At 43.4% G+C, this 27,655-nt stretch overlaps 1 protein-coding gene across 2 annotated transcripts in view; it reads right to left on the reverse strand.

The window, feature by feature from the left end:
- Positions 1–27,655, reverse strand: part of ARHGAP20 (Rho GTPase activating protein 20) — a 109,372-nt gene that overhangs the window by 23,951 nt on the left and 57,766 nt on the right. The window contains exons 3-8 of one of the 2 annotated variants that reach the window (XM_048495015.1): positions 24,476–24,646; positions 14,517–14,666; positions 11,071–11,112; positions 10,479–10,563; positions 4,298–4,375; positions 963–1,029 (exon numbers count right to left, since the gene is read on the reverse strand). In XM_048495015.1, coding sequence (XP_048350972.1) covers positions 963–1,029; positions 4,298–4,375; positions 10,479–10,563; positions 11,071–11,112; positions 14,517–14,666; positions 24,476–24,646 — 593 coding nt within the window. Of the gene's footprint in view, positions 1–962; positions 1,030–4,297; positions 4,376–10,478; positions 10,564–11,070; positions 11,113–14,516; positions 14,667–14,767; positions 14,817–24,475; positions 24,647–27,655 lie in introns of those variants that run through there. The other variant, XM_048495016.1, reaches the window with a different exon arrangement.

Raw genomic sequence — 27,655 nt, forward strand, 5'->3', positions numbered from 1 at the left:
GGTGTGAAGGAAATGTAATTTAATAGGGTACTTTGGTCTTATGCAAGTTTTTTTTCTCTTTTTAATTATCATCACCTCCCAGAAGGCCTTGGAAAGGAGCAGAGGCTGGATAGACAAATAGATGTAAAATATGTTTCCAGAAACCTTTTTAAAAAATCCTTGCAGCGCATAGATAAAAGAGACAGTAGCCCATGTGCTGCTATTCTGTAATTACCATAAATTAGAGACGAAATCACTACTCCGCCTTTGGCTACCGTGTCAGACTATTTAGGAGAAGATTTAGTTACTGCTTGTCTTGTTGGGAACGGAACATTTTTATGGATGAAGAAGAAGAAGAATTTGGATGTATATCCCCCCTTTCTCTCCTGTAAGGAGACTCAAAGAGGCTTACAATCTCCTTGCCCTTCCCCGCCCCCCCACAACAAACACCCTGTGAGGTGGGCGGGGCTGAGAGAATTCCAAAGAACTGTGACTAGCCCAAGGCCACCCAGCTGGCATGTGTTGGAGTGCACAAGCTAATCTGGTTCACCAGATAAGTGTCCACAGCTTAAGTGCCAGAGCGGGGAATCAAACCTGGTGTAGATTAGAGTGCATCCGCTCTTAACAACTACACCATGCTGGTTGGGGGGATATTTGCCTGTGGAGCATGGCTTTCTCAACTCCTCCTTCCTGTTACAGTCCTTCAGCTGCAGTGTGTGGGAGAAAGTTGTGTTTCACAAGCGGAAATCCATCCATCCATGAAAACATTTTAGTGTATCCAAGCCACTGGCTATTAATCTGAAAGACTTGCTACTTAAAAACAAAAAACAGCCATTAGGAATGGATTCTGATAGATGAAGGAATTATCTTACCCAAACATGTACAAAAATTAAAAGCCATTTGTTTTAATGACTGTATTACATTACTGAAAGAGGTCAGTTGACCGTATCATAACAAAGAGAAAAAGCTTAACACATTCTTACCAATGAGGGGATATGGTGCATCTTCTTTCCCTGAATTCACCCACAGCTGGTAGTCCTTTTCAGAGCCCTTAAAAAAAAAACACCATCCCACAGTTATTAGAATGAATAGGGAACTGAGGTTTTAAAAACTGTATGTTACAACCCATGCTTTGAACACAGGTGTCACAGATCTCACTAGAGGGCAGGTCACCTGCAGCACAACACCTAAACATGGACATTATCTTATTTATTTATTTGTTTGTTTGTTTATTGTATTTTTAGACCGCCCTCCCCAGTAGGCTCAGGGCGGTGTGCATCATAATTAAAACATAAAATAAAATGTGAAACAGTAGTTCAATCTGTAATTTAAAACAATCAATATGGCAACAGTTCCCTCCCCCCAACCCCATCCACAGGGGGCCTGGATGACATGAGGTTCTGATGGCTATCCCGGCTGGCCAAAAGCCTGGTGGAACAAGTCCGCATATTCTTTGTCGAGTTGTGGCTTGGCACGGGCTACTACCAAGCTCCAAAGTGTCTGCAAGCATTCTGCAGGTGGCAGCATGTTACATAAAACACTGGTTTACGCAAGAAACTGAATGCAGTCGTCATGGACCTGGCTGAATTGCACCTGATGATTCTGTTCATGGAACTCCACAGGTTCTAGCAACATGGTGAGAATAGAGGAGAAAGGGACGCATTTTTGCTTTTTAAAAACATTCCGTTTCCTTCTGTATTTTTCCTTTGCAGTAATTTAGGCATCTGGGCAGAAGATAAGCCGGGAAGCCTGATATGTAACAAGATCTCCACATAACCAAAAAATCTGACATACAAGAGCCTTCTCCGAAACATACACTGAGCATTCATCATCTGGCATGGCAACAACAACTGGAAGATGCAAGAAGTTCTGAAAATGTCTCTACTGGCCAGGGAAGGAAAGCATCAACCATTGGCAGTTTGCTAGGAGAACCTAGCTGCTTCCCTCTCCGCCTCCAATACTTTTCAACACAGCTGGGGGTGGGGGGGTGGGGAGACCAAAGCCTTTGTATCATTTCCTTAGTTATCCTGCCCCCACTCCCCTGCTTTGTCTTCTCACTTTTTCTCAAAGGTGAAAGACAGCTGGGAAATGCAAAGACCTGTCATTTTTGCCTCTGCATCACTTACAAGACTGAATGCAGGACAGAAAGAACCTCGGCTACTTGCTCAGACTAACTTGCACCACAGGATTGTTGTGAAGGTAAAATGGGGGCATTCTAATATTCCACAAAACCATGCTGTGAGATAAATCTTAACGGCATAAAGCCATAATATCCACAGAGGCAATTAACGGGAAAAGGTAGCAGATGGTTCAAACCATTATATGAAGACAAGACACATCACTATCTCAAGAATGCTTTTCCTGCTTTATGTGTGAAATGCATAAGAAACACAAGGCTACAAATGACATTATAGGGCATGACTTTTTTCTACAACAATAGAAAAAGCCAATGTCATAATACTGGGAGGAAGAACAGAAACATATTATTTGCAGCAGCCCAGCAATTCTTGGTTCCCTTCATACATTTGTCAAGCACTGTAGGACCCCCTTCTGTGTGCTATGATCCCCAGGCGCGGGGGGGGGGGGGCACTAATTGTGTGAGTATTAGCAGCTGACAGAGGCAAGCTGTGGGCAGTGCCAACAGAAGCTCTCTGAGCAGAAGATGCCCTGTGACTGACAGAAACAGCACACGATGGGCTTAGATTAGAATCACTGCTAAGCTAACAAGCAGACAGGAAAAGGAAAACAGAAGTCTGGAGAATTGCCTGGTGCAGCACAGCAAGAGAATGCAGCTGAAGTGTATTCTATTCCCCACACACACATATATATATACATATAAATAAATATAAATAAATATAAATGTCTTAATGTCAGGAGCATCTGCCTGGCTCAGATAAGCCTGTTTGTCTGGCAATACTAAGATTTTGAGGGACTGACTGATCTTCCTTCAAAGCCTCTGAATTTGCCTGGAATCCGAAACTGTGGTCCTACTGTGGTTATACAAGTCACTACCAGCAGATTCTTCTAGTAAAAGACAAGGACAGAGAACTATTGCCTTAAGATGGTCATCATGACTAATGCTTATAACCATCCCTCACAAAACAGACCTGCAAGCTTGTCCCAACCTGTCTGATCTAAGGCAGACGATCCACCGAATTACTGCCGCTAGGTAGTATACAATGTGTTGACTCTGAAAAAGCCACACTCCTAATATTTTTGACAAACAAAAAACAGAGGAGGTCCTCAGTAGTGTAATGTTTAGAGACACTGTTATAGTGTGTAACCTGCCCTGGAATGTATTTGGGCTGGATAGAAATTTATTCAATCAATAAATACATAAAACTGGGGAAAAAGCAAGAAGAATAAGGAACCATCCCCTCCCCTGCAAAAAGAAAATATAAAATACCTGTATTGCAAAATGAAATTATAGTGTGAAAATAGTGTCCTGAGGAAACCCGGCACTGTATATTCATTTTGGGACTTCTCTCCTTAGTAGACACGATCAATTGTGTGCATGTAAGATGCTATCAAGTTGCAGCTGACTTATGGTGACCTTTAGTCAGGCATGTCTGAATCACCCATGAAATCCCCTCGAGTGGTCACCATAAGTCAGACATGACTTGATGGCAAAGAATGGTGGTCCAGCTTTGATAGTTACAAGCTAAGAGAAAGCAAGGAATCACCGGAGCAATTTGGAAACCCCAGCCTCCTCCAAATCTCCCCCTCCATGATTCTGGCTCATTCCGCACATGCAGAATAATGCACTTTCAAACTGCTTTTAGTGCTCTTTGAAACTGTGCGGAATGGCAAAATCCACTTGCAAACAGTTGTGAAAGTGGTTTGAAAACACATTAGGCTCATTCCGCATGGGCCAAAAACAGCGGTGTGAAAATGGTGTGAAAATGGGTTTAAAACAGTATAAAAGGGTTTATACCATTTTCACACCGTTTTCACACCACTGTTTTTGGTCCATGCGGAATGAGCCATTATTTTGCGTGTGCGGAAGGGGCCTCTGTAAGCGTGGCTCAAGCTCCCCTTTACCCTCTTTAACTGACTTAATATTCCAGCTTGAATGTTTCCAGTCCTTTTCAGGCTAGAGGTTTTCCCCACTTTTGGTCAATTTGCAAAGTGTTATTGTTCCACATACCTGGGAATCAAGCTGTGAATCAAGCATTATCTTGTCTAATGGGTCGCCCAGTTTTGATTCCACCAAACAACCACAATTTTAGTATTAGTGGTCGCGATAGCGATACTTTTGCTATAATCCTTCTGAGAAGCTAAATGTAATGTGCATTTTTGAAAAATCATCATAACTCACGTTAATTCCCAGCTGCTGCAGGGCCATGAGGATCACGTCGTTCGTTGTATCCATGTTGGTTGCAGTTAGCGTTTTTGACTTTGGGGAAAGCAGGGAGGAAGACAGAAGACAACGTGAGCATCAAAATAACAGCACTTGAAAAGCAGCAAAAGCCTCATGATAACTGGACTTTCACAGGAGAGTATTAACAAAAAAAACTTCAATTAGAATTTGAACATAGCATTTAGTTCCCAGCTGATAAAGAAATGTGGTATTTGCAATCTGACCAGTTTCCCCAAAATCAGAAATATATTTTCCCCGTACTTTAACTGACCTCTCACCCATGCTGAGAGGGAGAATCAAATTCAGAGCTTGACTCCGCCATCTCAGTCTCCGGAGGCATGCTGCCTATCTCTACCATACACATTTTTCACATCAGTTTTTAAACTGAGCAGAGAACCTCCAGGTCACATACCTTTCCCCCCGCCCCCCTCCCCAACAGCGTTATCCAAAATATTTTATTTAGTTAGTTGCTTAAAGACTGCCTTTTGACCAAAGAGTCTCCGAAGTGGTTTACAAAATAGTCAGTACATTAGCACAAATAGACAGAATTTCAGGAAAAAATGTTTTAAAAAAATACACAAGGCAACATACTAAAAATATCTTTGATAGGATGGAGAACTTGGGTTGTTGGGTGGATGTATGGAGACACAAGAATGAGAATGCAAGAGAATATACTTGGTCTGTCTCACATAGCATAAAAAAATAGATGTCTGTGGGACTGCCTCCTTTTCACTTAGACGTCTGGAGATGTCTTAAAAAGAGGTGGTTTCTGGGTGCTTTCCAGACAGCAAAGGAGTAAGTGGGGGAAAGAGGCTGCTTCCCACCCAGCCATTTTGCTCTCTGGTAAGTTTCACCCTCAGCTTGCACCCAACATTTTGTGTGCAGCTGAAGGGGTTCTCCCTGCCGCCATTTGCTGAAGGTAGCCCCAGAACGTTTGCTCTGCAGGCTCCGATCATGGGTGCCTTTTCAGCTCAAAAAGCACATAGTCGTACTCAGCTGGTCCTACTGGTTCCCGTAATACATAGTTTCCCTTTTTTAAAAAAAAATTCAGTGAGCTATCTCTGTAGCTACACAGACACAAATACAAGAATCTTAGCTGCTTGGAAGACCCATTTACCTCCCACTGAGAAGAACAGCCCTCTGCAGTAAGGGTTGGCCTGCCCTCCGCAGACCGACTTAGAAACTCATATTAGTGTCTGTGTAGATACTCATATTTGTGTCTGCATAGCTACAGAGATGACTCATCAAAAAAAAAAGAGGAAAACTATATACATCCCAAACTGCACAAATAATTGTTAATGGAGATTGTCTTGGAAGTATTTTATAGAGAGATATGAGGTGATGAGAAGATTGAAGGGGTTAAATTTTTTAAAAAGAGACTTATAAACTAGGAGCATTTGCTGATGATCTGGTAGTGACATTAGAAAACTCTATAAGAGGAGCTGAACATTTAACGTTTGAACAGAGAGTCTGGTGCCCTAGCAAGGTTGATAGACAGAAAACAAAAGTCTCAACTTAAAATATGAGTAAACAGAATGAAAAAGAACTGATGAAGAAAAACAGTATTTAAGGTTGAAAGAAAAGTGAAATACCTGGGATTGTATCAGATAAGACTAGGAAGTTACTTCAAAATAATTATGTCAAAACATGGAATGAAATTAAAAAGGATCAGTCAAGGTGTAATAAATGGCAGTTGTCACTCTTGGATAGAATTCCAGCCATTAAAACGAATGTTTTACCAAGAATGTTATTTTTTTTATTTCAAACAGTTCTGACACTATAAAAGGTACTTTGTTTCAATGATGGCAAAAGGACACATCAAGGTTTCAATGGCAGGGGAAGAGGTCTCAGGTCAAACTCAAGATACTACAAGTCACAAAAGAAAGAGGGTGGGGCGGGAGGGGGGAGAGAAGTAAGCCTTCCTGATCTGAGACTATATTTTACATCTTGTTCAGTTTGGTTGAAGAAATGGATTGCCTTAAGAAATAAAAGAGTGCTGGATCTAGAAGGACATGAAATTGGGATGGCTTGCATATTTATGGTATGATAAGGTTAAAGTAAGTTAGGATTTTAATAACCATTATATTAGCCACACCATGCTGAGAAGATGGACTAAATTTAAACCTAGATTATGTCCAAGAATACCTAGGCGGCTGTCGCCACAAGAAGCACTATTTAGACGTGAAATGACTTTTGAAAACAAATGGCGATTTTCCTTGACACCTCACGAAGGGAAAGTAAAATGAAATCAAGAGAACAATTGCTGTCAGAAGACTTTTCTTGTGACTGGTTTCTTTATTTACAATTATCTGAGAAATTTAAGTTAGATAAAAGGCTGCATGGTTTTGAAAATACCAAGACTGAATTTGAAATGGAATTATGTACAAATGATGAACACATTGTTTCTAAAATGTATAAACCATTGTTGAGCTATAAAATGGAAGGAGAACAAGTAAAGGAGAGTCTGATCAAATGGGCCATTAATTTTGGGTATAATATACAAATAGAACAATGGGATCTAAAGTTTACATTGAACTTGAATTTAAAAGAGAATTTTTATAAAATGATGTATCAATGTAAAGGACACCAAGTAAATTAGCAAAGATATACAAAAACATATATAACAAGTGTTGAAAATATGAACACCAAGAAGTTTATGGTGAACTTGTGAAAAAGCTAAGGAGTATTGGAGGGAAATAAATTCAATAATTCAAAAGACCTTAAAATGAATATACAATTGAAACCCAAAGTTTTCTTGTTGGGACTTATGGACAGAGCTGTGGGAGAAAACATTGAACTTTGTTTTTATACATGTCATCAGCTGTAAGAATGCTGCATGCACAAAAATGGAAATCTCCAGATATACATGCAATAGAAGAATGGTGGTTGAAGGTTTTTTGGACAATTGGAAACTGCTCATGGATTATTTGGGTGAAACAGAAAAAAGTAAATTGATGATTATTGGTTTTGAAGATTAGTGGATTGTTATTGTAGGACTTTACAGAGAAAAGTATTTTAATTATCAGTAGGGTTATTAAGTTGGAACTTTAAGTATGTGGTTAAAGAGGAAGTGATATTAATTTTTACTGTTCACACTTGATGTTGATTAAATTGGGAGTCCTTATGTTAAGTGTACTTTCTTATATTTTCTGATCTTTTTCTTTGCTTTTTTTAAACATCTCAATAATAAAATTGGACATCAAAAAAATTGGACATCAAAAAAGAAAAAAGTAAAATCCAAAACTAAAACATCATATTAAAAACAATTAACAGCATGCACAATTTTACAGTATCTGCCTGGGCCACTGTAAACAATAAACTGGCAAGGAAACTGGAGCAAATGGCATCTATTTTTGCCTGAGGATATAGCTGAATGATTGTAACATACAAAAATTAACATTTTCTCAAAGTAATGACATCTGGCACTCAGGAGTAGGTCAGCACATTTGCATAAGGCTTGCCTGTGGCAAGAATATAATAAAGTGATTTGCGTGGCATACGCCTCCTCACCCCCCCATCTCTAGCCTTAACTCTTGCCTAAAATGAAACAATTTCCTCAGAGCTGCAGCTGCTCTATCAGAACAAGAAGTGGAGCTTCATAGAAAGTATTCAGATTTTTAGGAAGTGTCCATCTGCTGCTGTTGAGTCTCATCGGTGATATTTCTAGTGCTGCTGAATTTCACTCCAAGCTGACCCCGCTGCCTCCGCCCCCACCCCCCACCCCGAGACACTGGTCAAAAGATTCTGAACCACTGCCCAATTTCCTTGCATGACAGATGCTGTTTCCCAGACTCGACCAAATTTGAGTCAGTCTGCAATACTACCTTTGGTTTATCAGAAACCCAACAGTTCCTGATGGTTTGCTTTTTTTATTACTAAGGATTACAAAAATTCAGGGAAGACACATTTCGTAAATAGCTATTAGCTATGGCAGCCATGGAACGTTCTAGTACTATGGCAGCTCAACTCCAAATACCAAATGCTGGGGAAAACCTTGCTCTGCAGCTCTGATTATAGATATCACGGAGGTACTGGCTGGCCACTGTTGAAAACAGGATGCATAACAAGATGGGATCTTGGTCTTAAAAAGGAGGACTGTCCTTAACATGTTTCTTTAACAAATTTCCTCAAGAAAATAAAGAATCTGTTGGATTCAAATGCAGTATTGTGGATATAGGGGTTTTGCTAGCATTTGAAACAGCACTACAAGACCTGTATACAGAAATGAACAACACAAGTCTACAACACATAGGGTACCTCAAGAACATGCAGCCAAGCAATCCAAAGCACCACAAAAAGGTCACCAGGCCTCAGCCCCCAACCCCCCAAGAGCTTTGGGTGGGGGCACAGGAAGGGGAAGAGATAACTGATGTCCTTATGTTACTTCAAGGTAATTTCCACAGTTTATGGTGAAACCTTAGCATTTTGTGTACATTCTACAGCATTGTGATGTTGCTTCCACCACCTATTCCCCCTCTCTCACTGCTTTATGAAGTAAGAATGGGGGATACAAGAGCACTGGCAGAAAGACTCCTGCCACTAGCGGGTTACATGGTAACCCTATCTGCAAATCAATGCAGTTGTAGATTCATCCTGGTCTTGCCCCATACGTTACAATGACTGTGCAAATGCTTGTCCTCAACAAAGACACGACAGAGCCTTTAATAGCCCTTAAATGTAAGAAAAAATGCCAGTGATCCTCAGTTCCTTCTTAACCACTCCTTAATGAACCAGAGAAGAAGGAACAAATTAGAAAGGCAGGCTGATGAAGTAGCGTGATACCCCAGTGGCAGAGCTGGGTTAGGGTAGAGTTGCCAACTCTGAGTTGGGAAATACCTGGAGATTTGGGTAGTGGAGCCTGGGGAGGGAAGGGTTTGGGGAAGAGAGAGACCTCAGCATGGTACAGTGCCATAGTCCACCCTCTAAAGCAGCCATTTTCTTCAGGAAAACAGGCCTGTGTGGAACCCGATCTAATCTGTTAACAGCATCTGTGAAGTCATTCCTTTTTTGAATTTCTACCTTGATCTTAGTCCCCACCCCCAAAACCAATAAGAAAGGGGTCCGTCATACCGCTCTTTAAAGACTACAGGCAGGCCAAATTATTGAAGCCATTTCTTGGCAAGGCACAATGATAATTTATGTTGTATTGTTTGTTGTTGGTTTTATCGTACCCTTCGGGGGTAGGGCGGTCTATTAAATTTAATTCATCATCACCATGATGTTCAAATTTAATTAATAATAATTAAAATAAACATCTTCAAATTGACAAAATTAACATCTGTACAATTCAGAAGGCAGCCCTGGCTGGGATCCACACGAATACTACGCAGATATGTTACAACTTCCTAGGCCTCTGGGTGAGGCTAGAATTGTAATGAAGGCCAACAACCAGCTAAAGATCTGGCAGCTGTGAAATCTACCATAAGAATGATGATGATGATGATGATGATGATGATGATGATGATGATGATGATGATGATGATGATGATGATGGACCTGATGCTCCTTGCTAGGAGTGTGATTGGCAGACTGGCATCCTTTCCTGGGATCATGTAGTCACCAGCCATAGTCAAGCTTAGGGTTGCCAACCTCCAGGTGGGGGGCTGGAGTTCTCCCAGAGTTAAAACTGATGTCCAGACTACAGCAATCAGATCCCATGAAGGAAATGGCTGCTTTAGAGGGTGGACTCTGTGGCATTACACTCCACTGAGCTTCCTCCTTTCCCCTAACTTCCCCAAGCTCTGCTGAGCATAGCCAACTCCAGGATGGGAAATTCCTGTATACTGGGGAGTGGAGCCTGGGAAGGATGGGGTTTGGGAGGACTTCAGATGGACATAATGCCCTAGTATCCATTGTCCAAAGCATGGTGATTGGCTGAAAGCGAGTCGTGCGCGGTGATTGGCTGGAAGTAGTCGTCACCACTGTGGCTAGTCTTTTATATTGCAGGATAATGAAAAAGGTAAATTATCTTCAATACAAAAGTGTTCACAATAAACACTGGACAACATCCTGCAACACTTGTAAGTTCATAGGACAATATAAATGAATTTTCACATCTGTACTGTTCTTGCTGTAGAACAGAAACACTTGTCATGTTCTGACACCCTTCTTGCTCAATCAGAAGCCAGGGATCACTTACATATGCACAGTTTCCAACATCTTTTGCAATGATCTTCAAGGGAATGCTTTTGGGGTAGTCTTTTGACTTCTCTTCATTGATTCGGCTGTCAAAATAAACAGAAATGGAACTAGTTTTAAAATGCCTCCAGTCATTGCAATTATATAGCCAACAGAATATAATAAAAAGTGCAAGTACAAAGATATTTTACTATCGGCTGGCAGGAGAATGTTCCATGTGGGTTTCTTCCATGGCAGAAGTATTTACAGTGGTCTCTTTAGAAGACCCCTTAAAATTCTTGCTAGGAAGCACCCACTGCACACAAAAGACTCTGAATAGCTGAGCTTTATTGTGCAAGCTGAAATCTTACTCAATAAAGTTTGGATCTGACTTTTATTATTCAAGCCCCATGCCAGTCTTTCTAATTCACAATTATAAATCTTAAACTGATCTGACTGTCTGAAACTTCAAATTAACCACACTTTGATATGATACAGAATAGGAAATCCTTCAGAAAAATCCATACTAAAGAACTGGCTAGATACAGATTAAGCAGATGAGGCTTGATATTGCCTGTATTTCTATCATGGGTAATATAGCAGAACAGAATTACCTTTGAAGGGAAGTGAGCCACTTCTCTTTCTGCTCAGTGGAGCTGAAATATTAAAAACAAGGTTCACATAGTAGTAATGCAGCATGCCAATATTATCCATATATCCGCTTGCAAGTAAAAACTAGCTTTGGGTAATATTTTAGAATACGTATGGCTGGGAAGAGGTAAATGCATGCCATATCAGGATAGAATACATGGTGTGCAGAAAAATTAATGTTTTCACCAACCTATTCCCCAGATAACCATCCCAAAAGGAAAAAAAGGAGAGGTAACTGCTGAATGCAATTTCTAAAAAAATCATTCATTCGTTATCAAAAATGTAGCCATGTTAGTCTGCAGTGCCAAAGGAAAACGGGTTATCAAGTGGCACCATTAAGCCTAACTAAGATGAACCACACTCATGCTGGAATAACCTTGAGTGAGTCTAAGAAATGTCACTTGATGGCTTTGGGGCATATGAGTTGCTTGATCGAGTTGCTTGAAAGAAACCTATTCAGCCACTGGTTCTGTGCTGATGAGAATATTCATGAATATTCCAGTTGTTTAGAAGTTTAAAAATCTGCCACTCAACAAGGCCTAAGGACAGTGGTGTAGCACCAAGGGGACACACGTGCACCAGGGCGGTGGTATGGTGGGGGCGTTCCGGGGCGGGGCAGGGGCGCAGGGCGCACGCGTGCCCCAGACGCAGTTCCCCTTCACTCTGGCCCTGCCCTGACAATAAGATTTTATTGTCTTTTGATATGTTGGAAGCCATCCTGAGTCCATAAGGGGAAGGACAGCATATAAGCAGAATAAAATAATCAGTAAATGTGTAAATAGATGGACGGACGGATGGACGGACGGACGGACAGACATACATATGCATTTCTGACATGTAATGTGTACTATGCATGGGGTGGGGGATATTATGAATGGGTTGCGAATGAAGGCTACTGCATACAAACACCCCTCTCCAAAACAAAATTTCTGTAAATTTTGGTGGCTCTCAACTGGTTAAAACTATGTTGTATTAAGTATAACAAAACTTGCACGTAACCCACGAGCACAATAAACAAAACAGACCGAAGAGTGCACACCTCAAGGCCACACTGCATTGCCCAAATCAATGAACATTTCAGCACTGATATAATTTGTTTGTTTGTATATTATTTCTTACTCTTCACCAAAGTCCTGGGCAGGGTACAGTCAAGAACTTGGTTGACCCCTAAAATTGAAAACCAACTAAGAAAGCTGGGGTAGGCTGCGCCTGGCTGTTGAACTTCATCAATGGCCATGACTTTTGCAACAACCCTCCCGCCCAAAATCAAACGCTGCGTCTCTTTCCTTTGTGTATCTTTATCTTTCAGACAGAGCTTCAAAGACTCCCTAAGATTCAAAGAGGATATTTAGGGAAGTGTCAGTGGCTCCCACAGCGTGCGCCTTGTAAATATTTGGACGTTCTTTTTTAATCTCTTTGCTAACCAGATTCTTGTGTAATTAAATACTCCAGAACAACTCTTGTAAAATACTTCTCAAGACCTCTTTTACCTCCCACAGTGAATAGCTCTGACCACATGACATCAAAAATGCCATCTCATTTATAAGGCAGATTGCTTCAGAATTGACAAAAAAAGGGGGGGGGGCAAGCAGTTTTTCTTCATTAGCACAGGAGTTCAGATAAAAGCAGGAGTAAGTTATCATCATACTACCTGCTTACCATAATGCTATCATGCTGAGGTCAAAGGCATTCCTAAATAGATTGCGGCTTGCATCCTAGCACTTAAAACCTTTTTTAATCACAAGTATTTGGCAAAAAAATTAATGAAACATGAGAATCAGCCAGTACATCGTAGTTGGATCCAAGTGTTGGATCCCACCTACATTTCTAAGTGAAAGGGGCAATTCTTGCTGATCCCCCTCTTCTGTGGGAACCCAACCCTCCCCTCCCCCCCGAAATGCTGCTCCTGAGAGATGAGGAATCTACCGGAACAACTTAGAAAGGGGGAGCAGATCTCCTCTGAGGGAGAGGGATTGATCAGCATCTTTCCCCTTCCTAAATACCTGCTGAAATGTAAGAAGAAGAAGAAAAGAGTTTGGATTTATATCCCCCCCTTTCTCTCCTGTAGGAGACTCAAAGGAGCTTACAATCTCCTTGCCCTTCCGCCTCACAACAAACACCCTGTGAGGTGGGTGGGGCTGAGAGAGCTCCGAAAAGCTGTGACTAGCCCAAGGTCACCCAGCTGGAGTGTGTGGGAGTGCCCAGGCTAATCTGAATTCCCCAGATAAGCCTCCACAGCTCAAGCAGCAGAGCGGGAAATCAAACCCGGTTCCTCCAGATTAGATACACAAACTCTTAACCTCCTACACCACTGCTAAGGTGGGGGTTGGTGGGTGGGGGTTATGAAGAAATATCCAAGCAAATAATTTCACCATTCTGCCAAACAACCTTGGCAAAACGACTGCCTTTTGTGATGTGTGTTACCCTCCTCTCTCAATGCAAAGGTAAAAATGTGACAAACGGGAAATCTTTTTTCACTGGACTACAATGAGACCATGGGGTAATGTATCTTGACTTGCCCTCTAGAAGCCTTCAACACGATGAACAAGGAGACTGGTGCAAGCATTCACTCTGTGAAAACTTGTGGTTTCAGTTTTGAAAGAATTTAAAGCAAGAAAAACTTGTTTAAAATTGTTTTGCAAAGAAAAAATATTTTTATTTTTATTTTTTGCTGCAGACTGCACCAGTGCAGTGATGTCAATATTTTATTCGTTCAAAATATTTGTAAAGAATTGTCATGACAACAGAAGTCACAGTTCTCACAATGATCTTAGGGCACACTTAGGAAACTCCTAAGGAGAGTTACATCCTTCAAGGTCCACTGAAGTCAGCAGATTTAGATATGGCATTGTAAGACTCACGCTGGTTTGACAGGAAATCATCTCCCCAAGAAATTATAGTTTTTATTGTGGCAGATGGGCACCTCCTGCACAGAATAATCATGGCACAGTCACCAAATTACAAACTGTTAGGAAAAAATTGTGGGAAGCCATGACATCTATACTGGTAGGAAAAAGATGCATGCGTGCAGTATATGTCAGCCCAAAGATCCCTGAGAAAGAAGCAACAGCATGAATATTTCTGTTCTAATTAATGTACATTGTTGGAATCGGGGATTGCGGATAGAATTTAGAATTGTGTGTACATTTGAGGAAATACAGTGAAAACCACCATGATGAAATCAAGCCAGTGGGGTACCTATGCTGTAAAGGGTTAGGAACAGAATTTGATCAGCTTCTGGGTTCCAAGCACTGATTTAATTTATGCTACTTACAATACAAACTTGCCTCCCACTTTGAAGACAACAGGGAAACTCTCTTTGGTTTTAAGGAATAGAGAGTGAACTGTCGGACTTTGTCTCAGTGGGAGATGCATCAAAGGGGCAACCAATACGAAGAACATCTTGTACCTGAAGTTAGCAACACAGTTGGTCGTGGGCCATCCTAAAACGAAGGACGTCTCGGGGTTAGTGCTGCCCTCACAGACCTCTTCCATGCAAGATGCTATCCATATTTCACAGAGACGAGCTTGGCTCTTCAGCTTGAAGTGCAATTGGGACCTGCAACAGAGAAGTCAGTTAGAGCATACCACTGTTTAGGACTGCAATTTAACAACAGCAGCAGATGGAAGAGTAATTACAGCAGTGGAAATGAAGATCACCTTTAATCCCTATCAAAGAGGTACCCTGTCGATACAAACACTTCCCCGAAACCATCTCCCTCCTGATTGTGAAGCTTTATGAGGAAATGCTTCTTGTCTTCTCCCTGTCATGAGGGGAAATGGGGGAGGAGGGATGGGAGTCTCATTTGACCCCAGTCTCACCTCAGTTGGATTCCTGAAAGCCAAGTAAGGACTGAACACTCCCTGGCGGGGGGAAGGGGGGGGCACGGACAATGCAATGCCTCTTTCTTCAGAACTAGGATACAAATGAAGATCACATCCAGCTATCTGGCCATCTAAAGGAATAGTTCTTAATTGTCACCTGCATTCATGATGCTCAATTCTTCCAAAGCCTTTAGCATATATTCCCTTCCCAGTTGTGACTAGATGCTAGGCCACATAGAGGGAATGGCACAAAACCTAAAACCCACATTGCTCTGGGTGCAGCTCACGGGGAAATTTCTCCTACAAAAGTCCAACAGAAATGGATGAAAACTGGACACTGAACAACTCGATCCCTTCCAGTCCGGCTTCCGTGCTGGGCATGGGACGGAGACCGTCCTTGTCGCTATCACAGATACGCTCCGCATGCAGCTGAATCAAGGCGGATCGGCGCTGCTAATATTGATCAATCTTGCTGCAGTATTTGATGTGGTTGACCATGACCTTTTGACCTACCACCTGGCTGCTTCCGGAGTGCAGGGCACTGTCCTTCAGTGGATTGCCTCGTTTCTCCAGGATAGGGGTCAGCAGGTGTGGTGTGGGGACCAGGCCTCCCAACGGCACCCGCTTCAGTGTGGGGTGCCACAGGGGGCCTTGGTATCCCCGCTCTTATTTAATATCTACAATATCTTGCCCAGTTGGTTGGAGCTTTGGGCTGGGTTGTCACCAATATGCTGATGACACCCAGCTCATTCTGTTGATGGGGGGGCGGGGGCGGCCTCTGCCCCTGTGGCTCTACAGCATTGTTTGGAGTCAATTGATGGTTGGTTGAGGCAGAGCAGGTTAAAACTCAATCCATCGAAGACAGAGGTCCTTTGGCTGGGCCGTGGTGAGAGGCCTAGGGATTTTCAGCCGCCGGTTTTGGAAGGGGTCACATTGGCCCTGACCTCCCTGGCCTGCAGCCTGGGGGTCCGCCTGGATTCCTCCCTTTCTATGGAGGGCCAGGTGGCCCATGTTACCCAGGTAGCTTTTTTTCATCTTCGCCAGGCCCGGCGGCTGGCCCCCAACTTTTCCCAGGCTGACCTGGCCACTGTGATCCATGTGACGGTCACCTCAAGGTTGGACTACTGTAACTCGTTCTACGCGGGCCTTCCCTTGAGACTGATCCGGAAGTTGAAGCTGGTCTAGAATGCAGCGGCTCGGCTTCTTACGGGGGGTAGTTATCAAGAACATATTACCCCCATGCTGCGCCGTCTGCACTGGCTTCCAGTGGAATTCCGGATCGTCTTCAAGGTGCTGGTATTAACCTTCAAGGCCCTTTGCGACTCGGGGCCCTCATACCTGTGGGACTGTCTTACCCCATATGTCCCGAATAGGCCGCTGCGTTCTGCAACAGCGGAGTTGCTGGAAGTCCCCGGCCCTTCGATGATGCGGCTAGCCTCTACCCGGGCCAGGGCCTTTACAGCCCTGGCCCCTGCCTGGTGGAACGCTCTTCCCCCAGCTGTCCGGGCCCTGCGGGACCTTGGTGAGCTCCGCAGGGCCTGTAAGACCAAGCTGTTCTACCGGGCTTTTGGTGAGGCTGGCCGTGGATTGGCTGCTCCCTTGTGAGGCCCTGCCATGGTTTTGTCATCTCTGGCAGCGCCCCCACTGGTTTCATCTTGGGTGCTGCCAGCCCCTCCCAGCCTTAAGGCCGGCTTTAAGACCAGGTGCCACGATATGATGCTGCATATTGAACTTCAAATGTTCTTAGATGTTTTAATGAATGTATTGGGTTTTATTGCATTGTGAACCGCCTAGAGCCCTTTGTGGATTAGGCGGTCTGTAAAATCTAATAAACAAACAAACAAACAAACATCATATCTTCTCTTGTTATATAGTTCCTATGAGTTTCATCTGGGCTTGCTAAGGCATTTCTGTGCCTTCTGCCCCCATAGTTCTTCCTTAATTGCCCCAGCTCCTGCTTTTGATTTAGGACTTGCATGTAAAAATGGACGTCCAGAAGTTCCCAGAAAAATGGGGCACAAGAGAAACTTCTTTATCTTTATTAACCTTTAATAGGCATAAACAAGAGAAACTTCGCCCTACAGCACAACAAAGGTGGTATTGGCCAGCACACACAGTGACCTGCGTCCCCCCTTTCTGCTGTGTATATGGGGGACTCAGAGAGGGTACACTAGACTTGGAGGCACTGAAGATGCACATCTTAGTCCTCTGTTCTTCTAAACTGAAATATAAAATGGTACCCAATCCCTGATACAAGACAAGAAATTTTAAGTAACAAGCAGAAACAAAATGAGCTAGATGTTAGCTGAGGGGTCATGAATTCTTTGTCAACTGGTTAGTATACATTAGTATCATTCTATTTTTTTCTTTGCCTGACTATTCTCCTCCTCCTTTTCCAAGGTGAGGAATAGCTGATCACCCCTTATGACTAAAAAGGGAGACACAGTAAGCTTGGGTTAATCTCTTCCTGGAGGCAGCAAAACCGGGAGATTTACCTTTGGTAGACATAGCAAAAGCCCAGGTCTAAATGTGCAGGTTTTAAAGTCTAACTGGGTGGTGATGGAAGCTGTTGAAGAGGTTCTCCCTTGTACAGCCTTCCAGTTCTTCTGAAAACGTATCTCCTTGCCCCCCCCCCCACACACACACACTTTTTTCAGCTCTGCAAAAAAGCCACTTCTGTTGGGAGTGGTTACTGCAGAGATTCTCACCTGATAAGCAGATTACTACCTGGGAAGCTCTTGGCTAAAAGGAGGTCAGCTTAAGAAAGGGAATCTTACTAGGCGACTAATTCAGGTTCTGATCCAGGTGCTGAACGTTTTCCTGAAGTAACACTGGCTAATGGTATCCAAACAAGGGGAAATATCAGCACATAAACGTCTCACTGTGATTTTTGAACTGAAAAGCTCTCTGGAAAAATTCCTCTGGCGTAACGCTACAGATCTAGCACTCTTGGTTTCCTGAGACAATCCATCAATATGTTGAATGGTTGAACAAAACAGAGAATTTTCCCAGATGCAGCTTCTCTTCTCATACTATCGCAATAATAAGAAATGTTGTATGCTGTGGAATTCTTAATGCTATGGAATTATTAGAGTGAAATCATATTCTGCAGAAAATCTGGCCTGGACATCAGATAGACTTACATTAACAAGTGGACCCCATACAAATAACTCATTTTATCTTAAGATATCAAATGTAATAAATGCTGCTCAGTTTTATATCTCCCTCTTAGACCAGCTCCCTCTAAATCACTATAACCTTCCATTACTCTGGACACTTTAAAGTTCTAACAGTATGCCATCTGCCTGTAAAATAATTTATTCAAAAACAATGTGCAATTTCCATTTCTCTTGCTCTCTCAATGAGATCTTCCTTCCTTCCTTACTGTTTTTTTCCCAGCGTCTTTAACAGCTACTGGAAATGCAGAATTTGGTATGTGAAATTTTTCCAGATATGGCAAAGGCATGGAGATTGGAAAAACTTTGCTCTGTCTGCTAAATTTTACAGTAGACTATTAGAGAAGGAGAAGGAAGGAAGGAAGGAAGGAAGGAAGGAAGGGAGGGAGGGAGGGAGGGAGGGAGGGAGGGAGGGACGAACGAACGAACGAACGAACGAACGAACGAACTCCTGTAGCTCATTGCAAATTTTGCTAAACAATACAGAAAAACATTCTCCTTTTACAAAAACGCATCAAGGACAGGGTACTCTTGGAAATAGTATAGGGTGGGGGGAAAGACAGGAGCCCGCTCTATGTCACAGTCCTGAGCAAGATTATACCCTACAGCTACATTTTTAAAGCAACAGAAATACTGAGGTACAATGTCGAGTTGTGCCCTAAGAGTGGGAAGTTCCATGCTCAAATCTCAGCCATGAACACAGAAGCCAGTCTTCAGTAAGTCACAATGGGTGGGCTGTGGCTCAATGGCAGAGCATCTGATTTGCACCCAGTCCCAGTTCCCAGCATTTTCAGTTAAAAGAATCAACTAGTTGATGATACAGAAAACACCTGATAACTTCCTTGACAGATCAATAGTCGTATTCAGTAGAAGGCAACTTCCTGTCTATATTCTCTACCTCAGTACCTCATTGTATCACGTGGACAATAATCCTTACCTATTTTACAGGGATTATTGAGATAATATATGTGAGGAACTGTGAGTACTCCCAAGTATCACATAAATATTTAACATTATCATCATCCTTTGTTTGCCCCTAGCTTTCAATACCCAAAATTATACAACTCTTGAGCATGCAAGATTCACCTACATGATAGACCTATTCATGACCAAGGGCTTGTCTGGGTTACTAGTTTTCCACTACTTTCCCTTCCATTGTCTTTGGACCTACCTGGATTATATGCGTGTGAAAAATGTGGCAGCTGTTTTTCCAAGACAAAAGCAGTTTTGAGGGGTGATGGGCGGGGAGAGGTTCTTTAAACAGAAGAAGTTGAATGTGTGTACATACTTAATTGTTTTCCTTGGGAAATCAGCTTCTAAGCGTTATGGGGCATGTATATGCCCTCTGAAACTTCTCTGAATAATAAAGAAGAAGAGTTTGGATCTATGCCCCACCTTTCTCTCCTGTAAGGAGACTCAAGGTGGCTTACAAACTCCTTTCCCTTCCTCTCCCCACAACAGACACCTTGTGAGGTAGGTGGGGCTGAGAGAGTTCCAAAGAACTGTGACTAGCCCAAAGTCACTTAGTAGGAATGTAGGAGTGTGGAAATACATCTGGTTCACCACATAAGCCTCTGCCACTCAGGTGGAGGAGTGGGGAATGAAACTCGGTTCTCCAGAGTAGAATCCACCTGCTCTTAACCACTACACAACAGTGGCTCTCCAGCAGCTCATTGCAAAGAGAACTATACCCAAACCAGTTTATTTTTTGCTTGGTCTTTAAGGTTTTTCTGGTGAGCGTGTGATTGCACTAGACTTGCAAGGTGAATCTGACACATGTTTGCTACTGGAGTCTGACAGGAATGTGGCAAAGGGGGAAAAAAGAAAACCCTTGGAGGATTGCACGGAAGTGAGGCTGCCTGCATATTGTCAGGGGAGCCCAGTTTTCCAGGACATAACTCATATAGAAACAACACAGAGAAGACAAGGTGGACCAGTTTTGAGGAAGATCAGGACAGACAGAAGATCAAATGCATTTCAGCTGTGAGCCACGAGAGCCAGAATTGGGGCAGAAGCAGACAAGGTAACACACACACACCAGTTTTTATGTCACTGTGACACTGTGAAGTGTCTGTATTGTGAACTGTTTTAATGGTCTCCGCAAACAGATTTACAAAAGTTCCTCATTTAGTAAGCAAACTGCATAGGCTCTCTTGTGTTTCCCCGTTAACGGAAACTGCTCGGAAGACGCTCCTCAACAGAAGGCGATCACACCGAGGAGTCTGGGTAAGCTGACCGTGTGCAATCAGGCCTGACGCTGAGCTTGGATTATTCACTCAACCATTCACAATTAAATCAAATTTACAAGCTGGAGCTCTTGCATGCCAGCCTCATGTAGTAGCGCGTGTGGTTTCTGGCAAAGCTGGAGGGTCCTTTCACATGTGATTACGCAGGAAGGAGGAAAACAAGAGGGGAAAATCCTAGAAGATAAAGGGTGGATGCTTGATGCGGTTGTTCACTGCCATACATTCTTCCTTTTGGAAAGTAATTACAGAGGGCCAATATTACACACGCTGTCTTCATAGGAATTTGAGGGACAGCTGCCATCTTCATGTCCTGTTTTACAGTTCCCTGGAGGCACGTGGCTGGACACTGTCTTCCAGAGGATGCCAGACAAGATGAAACCTTGGTCAGACCCAGCAAAGCAGTCACTGTGTTTTTATGAATGGGTGCATGGTGAGGTCATCATACAGACCATTTTATGTCAGGAAATGCATAACAGGCGGCAGCATGCCTTCCTTCCCACACATTCCTTCCTCTCTGACCTGAATCCCTTTCCTGATTCAACCCTGGAAGAAGTGTTTCTTAACCCAGTTTAATGTCACGGCAAAAGACTAAACTGGTCTCCGGTTACATCAGGATTTTTAACTAGCTTCACATTCTGGTTAAAAGACTTGGTTGAGTGCTGAATGTGAATAGCCAACCATAAATAATGTTTTTTGCAATAATGTTGGTGCCCAAGCAATGCATGACCATGGTTAAGTCAAGAAGGGGCAATTTATGATAAAGCGTAAATAAGGGGGTGGGAAGGCGTCACTGTGAAAGGTCCACTCAGGTAGCCAGTTCCTAATCCTTTTAACCAAAGTTATATCTGTGTTGATCTTGAGTCACCGATCTATAGCTCTTCCGAATCATTGGAAATGTCTATGAGAGTCCAGCTGGTTACAGATCTGAGTTTATAATAGATCCTCACTTCCTTCAATAATCACTGGAAAACATTTCTATTGCCAAAATGTTCAGACTGTACAAGGTAATGTACAATTAACCCTTGATTTAAGGGTGCTACCTCTCTTGAAGAAAACATGTTCAAAAGTATCTGTGAGTACATTATTTAAACAAAGGGATCCCTTTCACAGCTTTCCCAGACTCCTTCTGGACATATTTTTACTTTGCAGAATGAAATAAGGAAACATTCCCATCTCATGCCAGCATCAATGCAAGTCAAAAGCAACCCTGCCTATTCCAAGAATCAAATATTTTCCCCTGGTACTGGAAACAGAAATGATCAGATAAACTGCTGGAATATTATTTGTTTGCAAGACTTGGCAGATCGGAAATGCCAATGTCATGTTCTTTGATGCTCGTTTGTGACAAAAGGGCAATGGCATTTTCCAGCCCCAACAATAACAAGGCCAAATATATGTAGCCACGCTTGCTCATATCTATCACAGTCAACCCTGACTTTTGCTTTCTTCCTTCCCCGGACATATGCATGTCATCACGTGCACGTGCCCACTACGTCCTCCTGTCATTCACCGTGGACAAACTCTCTACCCAAGAGAATAAACGATCCTCAAAGCAGACATTAAAAATGGAAACACTCAGAACCTAGTTGTAAGTTACATTTTTTCCGCCACAAGGACTTTGAATGGGAAATGCCTTTCATACTTCAGATGTGTCATGGCTTTCTCCCATCCCGAAATGGTCCTAAGTACCGCTACTTGTCTTGTTAGGCAAAATTTATGTGTATTGATGGTTACGCACAGGTTTCTCTAATGGGACAATGAGCTGGTCTCAAAGGCTATTTCAGGTCAGGAAACTGTCACTGGGGAACAGGATAATTAAGCTTTCCTTATCCATATGCCAGAGTCCAGATCTGAATTGGGCCCCCCCACATGCCTGGGAAATGAGTTCCAACAACTAAACTTTCAAGGCACATCAGATCAAGTGTCCCTGTGGTGAACCTGAGGAGATTACAAGAAAAACATAACACATCCAGAAAGTATCAAGGAAGCATTTCAACCCCCCTGGACGTGCAACCATTGTAGAACTTCGGAGGGGAATTCCAGCAAGAAGGTGCTGAGTTGGACTTTATACGCAGATGTAAAACTATTTAAAAACATTTAAAACAAAGGGGCTCAGCAATTACAACATCTCAGTCGCTTGTGAGTCAGCTTCTAAAGACTATGGTCTTTTCTACCATTCAAGCCCTATTATTATTATTCCTCTACATGAGGAAGTGAGAAGGAAAGAGAAACAGCAGGGAGGACACTCAGCACACCCACACGGACATTAAAAGGCTCTGCCCCAGAGGTGTTCCTCCCATTGGGCAAAGTGCGCAATTGCCCAGGGCGCCTCCTTGTGAGGGGCGCAAAAACTGCAGGTTCGTTTGTGGGATTTTTTTGTATTTTCAGTGTTTTTTTCTGTTTTTGGCCTGCAGGCGCAGTTTTTAGGCTAGCAGCCCCCAAATTTCAGGGATGTTTCAGGAGACTCCCCTGATGCTATCAACCAGGTTTGGTGAGGTTTGGTTCAGGGAGTCCAAAGTTATGGATTCCCAAAGGGGGTGCCCTATCCCTCATTGTTTCCAATGGGAGCTAATAGAAGATGGGGCTACACCTTTGAGGGTCCATAACTTTGGACCCCCTGAACCAAACTTCACCAAACGTGGAAGGGATCATCAGGAGAGTCTCTTACTGATACCACCCAGGTTTTGTGAAGTTTGGTCCAGGGGGTCCAAAGCTATGGACTCCAAAAGGGGGTAGTTCACATATATCACAAGAAGATCTGTTTTCCTCTGTGGTCCACTCTGCATCTGAGCTCACTTATGTTCTAAGAAAGAGGGCCTTCTTTCTCTTTGTAATAATAACTCTCCACCTTTTCTTGCTTTTGTAGATTTCACTGTATCAACTGAGTATAAAACTTGACACGTCTAATGAAGTGGGCTTTCCCTCAAGAAACCTTAAATCACAACAAACTTGTTAAGTCTTTTAAGGAACAGTGAGGCTCTGAAATATAAGCTATAAGCTTTCTGAAGAGAGGAGTTTCTCCCTCCTCTTTTTCTTCTTCTGTAAAGTGCTGCTCTCAAATAAATAAGCAAATTCACAACATGGTGGTTCCAGAGAGTTTTGTTAGGGCCAAACTATATAGAGAAAAAAACAAGTCATGTCCAGATATCCAACTTCTTTTCCTCACAGTTGCAGGGCATGTCATTTCAATAGTCCATGGGAGATTGATTCAACTTAGGATTCCAGACCAAGGTGAAGGGGAGCTCCACTTATCCACCCCCTGACTTGTTTTCCTGAACCAAAATGGCCCCAAGAAGGAGTTATTAGCCTCATTTTGGAGTTATGAATGCAACCCTGGTCCCAACTTTTCAAAAAAGATTTGTGTAGCTTGATCCGTAGTCTAATGCACCAATCATAAACTGGAGCCCAAATGGTCCCTTAAAGTGTATGTGTGTGAATGTGGTTGAGTTGCAACCAACTCGAGGTGTTCTACTGCATGGGGTATACAAGGCAAGACATGAGCAGAGAAGGTTTGCTTTCCACTGCATAGCAGTCACCCGGGGTCTCCACTCCAAGTACTGACCCTCCTCAGCTTCTGAACTCTGATGAGATCAGGCTGGCCTGAGCTATCAGGGTTGAAAGAGTATCATACTTTATTCCAGTTGAGCTCATACTGACTGCTTCAGATGAAAAGTTTGTCTTGATGCAGAACTGGAGAGAAAGATAATTTTCAAATGGTATAGAACCCCAATACAGCTAGCCTATATGATTAAGGGTTTATGCCCAAGACGTTGGCACTGTGGCGAACTGGGAGCATACTACACCCACATGTGGATTGAATGTAAGGAGGTAAAAAAGTTTTGGGGAAACATTTTGAACACAGAGCACAGGAAACACCCATCTGAGACTTCCTACGTCTCCTGGAGAATGGATGAGAGAAGCCGGATTTAACGAAGAAATATGGGAACAAAGAATACGAAGGATGAACTTTCTGCTGCTTGCTTGAACAAACAGAAAAAGAAGGAGGGGAGGAGGGAGAAAAGGGGAAAATGTATAGTCTGATTAAAAACGTAGTGGGGGCAAGTATGGCGGTTCACATCAAAGCATTCCAGGGTGAACATTTCCTTAAGTTCTGGACTTACTTGGCCTTGGCAACCACAAGGACGTCTGTGAAAAGGAAAAGGTGTCGTTCCTGGGTCTGCAGGCCCGTCTTCAGCTGCACGTGTCCTTCCAGGATTAACGTTCTGTTGGGGGAGAGGAAGGACTGTACCAGCAGACACGTCTCTGGACTGACTGGGGAGAAGCAACTTTCCCTGCAGCAAAAACCAACACGGGAAGACAGAGATTGTTAGCCAAGCAATGAAGTTGAAGAATGATTTTGCAGAACATTCTGCTCTTAGCTGTCTGGTTTTCAACATTCATTAGCTCAGACACAGCTATCAATATAAAATGGTTACAAGAAGATGCTGATACCCCAATGACACAGACGTCTGATGCCAGTTCAGGAGATGGGCTGTGCTCCAGCATTCTTGGTGCGTACGAGGCTTAAGCCTGTGCCAGGGACAACTGCATTACTGAGCAGTCAGAAGAACCAGCAGATACCAGAAAGGGTGAGGGTTGAAAACTGGGACAGTCATTGCAGCGTAGTGGTAAAGAGTGTCAGACTACAACCTGAGTCATCCAGGTTTCAATCCCTGCTCTACCATGGAAACTTGGGCCAGTCACCTGCTCTCAGCCTAAGCTACTTCACAGAGTGATTTTGAGGATAAAATAGAGAGGAGGAGAATGAGATAAACCACTCTGTATTCCCATTGTGCTGAAAGGCGGAGTAAAGTGGTTCTCAACATCCTAAATCAGCAGCAGGCAAAATGAATGTCCCGTTTAATATGTTCCTGCTTGTGTGTATGTACACATTTGCATTCTGTACAGGCACAAAGTACAATGCTGGGAAACCTTAGGCTTTTTCTGTTCCCTGCAATGTATTTGATGGACCCCAGGACAATAAGGCACAAACTATCGGTCTATGTATCCAACACAAGAAACTAAAGCATTCCAGCGGTAATTTTGATCCTTGACCACTTTCATCATTTATATTTTGCCAAGATGTTTTGAGTGGCCATTCGGGTCGTAACGTTCTGATTGAGGTTAAAATAAGAGACAGGTCTGCCCTGTGCTATTTGACAAGCTTCACAGCAGAGAAAGGATTTGAGAGTGAATTTCCTTCATCCACGTCCAACACACTAGGCTCAGAATAGCCAATCAGAGGTCACTCCCTGGCCTCCCGTCTAGCCACCAGCATAATCCCTTGCCGCAGGAAATCCTCTCACTCATGCACATAGTATTACATACTTCATTCATGCTCTCCCAGGCTGGGATACAGTCAAACCTCTTTCCCTTGCAGTGTGAACATCAACAGAGAGCCCTCAAGCCCTCCCTCATGCGTTAAGAGAAAGGGAGGATTTAAACGGGGGGGGGGGGGGGGATAAACCGAATAAACCAAATAAAAATACTGAAGGAAGAGCATCTGGAATTTGAAATCCAGTCCAGAGTGTCCCAGGGAGAGCAAAAACTGAAGTGAAGTTCAAGTACGGTTTTAGGAGAGCCAGAGTGGTGTAGTGGTTAAGAGCAGGTGGATTCTAATCTGGAGAACCGGGTTTGATTCCACACTCCTCCATCTGAGTGGCAGAGGCTTATCTGGTGAACCAGATGTGTTTTCGCACTCCTACATTCCAGCTGGGTGACCTTGAGCTAATCACAGTTATTTGTAACTCTCTCAGTCCCACCTACCTCACAACGGGTCTGTTGTGGGGAGAGGAAGGGAAAGGAGTTTGTAAGCCACCTTGAGTCTCCTTGCGGGAGAGAAAGGTGGGGTATGAATCCAAACTCCTCCTCCTCCTCCTTCTAGAACATAGGTGTCAAACTCGCGGCCCTCCAGATGTTATGGACTACAGTTCTCATCATCCCCTGCCAGCATCATACTGGGCCGCGAGTTTGACACCTGTGTTCTAGGAGAGCAATATCTGACAAGGAGTTCCAACTTTGAAAACGGTGACACCTGGCATCTCTTCAAGACAAACAGATGGGGACTAAATTTCACTAATCCCCACCCAATTCTCAAATTTAATCTTCAATTTAGCTCTTCACGTCCTATGAATGTACTGATCTCACCTCTCTCTCTGCTGCTTTGAATCTGACAGAGTGCCATTCCTCCAAATGCTCCGTGCGCCTCCTTATCAGGAGAAACAGCTGGCCACCAAATGAACTCTGCAGGCCACTGGCCTGGGCTAATGGGGAGTGCGGAGGCTTTCAGGCCTTTCGTTTTCCCAGTGTTTGTTGTGACCCTCGCTGAGTGCAGCTGGATTACTCAGGGGTCTAGGGACAATGCTGACTTGGGAAACCCTGACAGCTGGTGCTGGCAGGACATGCACTTCAGTCGGCCCGCAGGAGCATGACTCACTTTCGCTGGCCTGAAAGGAGGTTGCAGACTGCAGATTTAGCTTCTCATTTCCCAGCTGAGTCAAGAACCCTTTTAAAAATTACTACTTAATTGTGTTAAGGGTTCCTCCGAGTTTTACGTTATTAATTCAGCTCTCGGATGTTTACAAGCAAGCAAAGAGGAACTGATGGCTGAAATGAACTGCCCTGTGATTTGCATACAAAGATCCTGTTTGGAAAGGGATTCCAGGGTGCCTAAAAGGTTGGTCCAAGCTAACCAGATCTCAGAAACTAAGCAGAGCTGGCCTTCATTACTACCTGGATGAGAGACCACCAAGGAATTTCAGGGTTGTAATGAAGAGTCAGACAGTGGCAAACCATTTCTCTTGCTTTAAAACCCCTACCGAGTCACCATAAATTGCTTGTGACTTGCTGGCACTTTTTACCACCCAAAACTCCGTGTGTGTGTGTGTGTGTGTGTGTGTGTGTGTGTGTGTGTGTGTGTGTGTGTGTGTGTGTGTGTGTGTGTGTGAGAGAGAGAGAGAGAGAGAGAGAGAGAGAGAGAGAGAGAGAGAGAGAGAGAGAGAGAGTGTTGTCAAGTTGCAGCTGACTTATGATGACCACAGCAAAGAGCTTTCCAGGAAAGTGAGAAGCAGAAGTGGTTTTCAATTGCTTTCCTCTGCAGAGGCCTTGCTGTTGGCCTCCCATCCAAGCAGAGGCGTATTGAGAAATGGTGCCTGGGGACAACACCTGCTCCAAGCACACACCCCATGTCCCCACATGCTCAGGGGCGGCTCAGATGGGCACCGCAGCAGCAGACTGGCTCCTGGACGGCGCCCATCTGAACTGCCCCCCTGCCTTCCTGCAGGCTGCTTCCTGCCCTCCCC

Source organism: Sphaerodactylus townsendi, linkage group LG04 (assembly GCF_021028975.2).
Source record: "Sphaerodactylus townsendi isolate TG3544 linkage group LG04, MPM_Stown_v2.3, whole genome shotgun sequence".
In the NCBI taxonomy this organism is placed as follows: domain Eukaryota; kingdom Metazoa; phylum Chordata; class Lepidosauria; order Squamata; family Sphaerodactylidae; genus Sphaerodactylus; species Sphaerodactylus townsendi.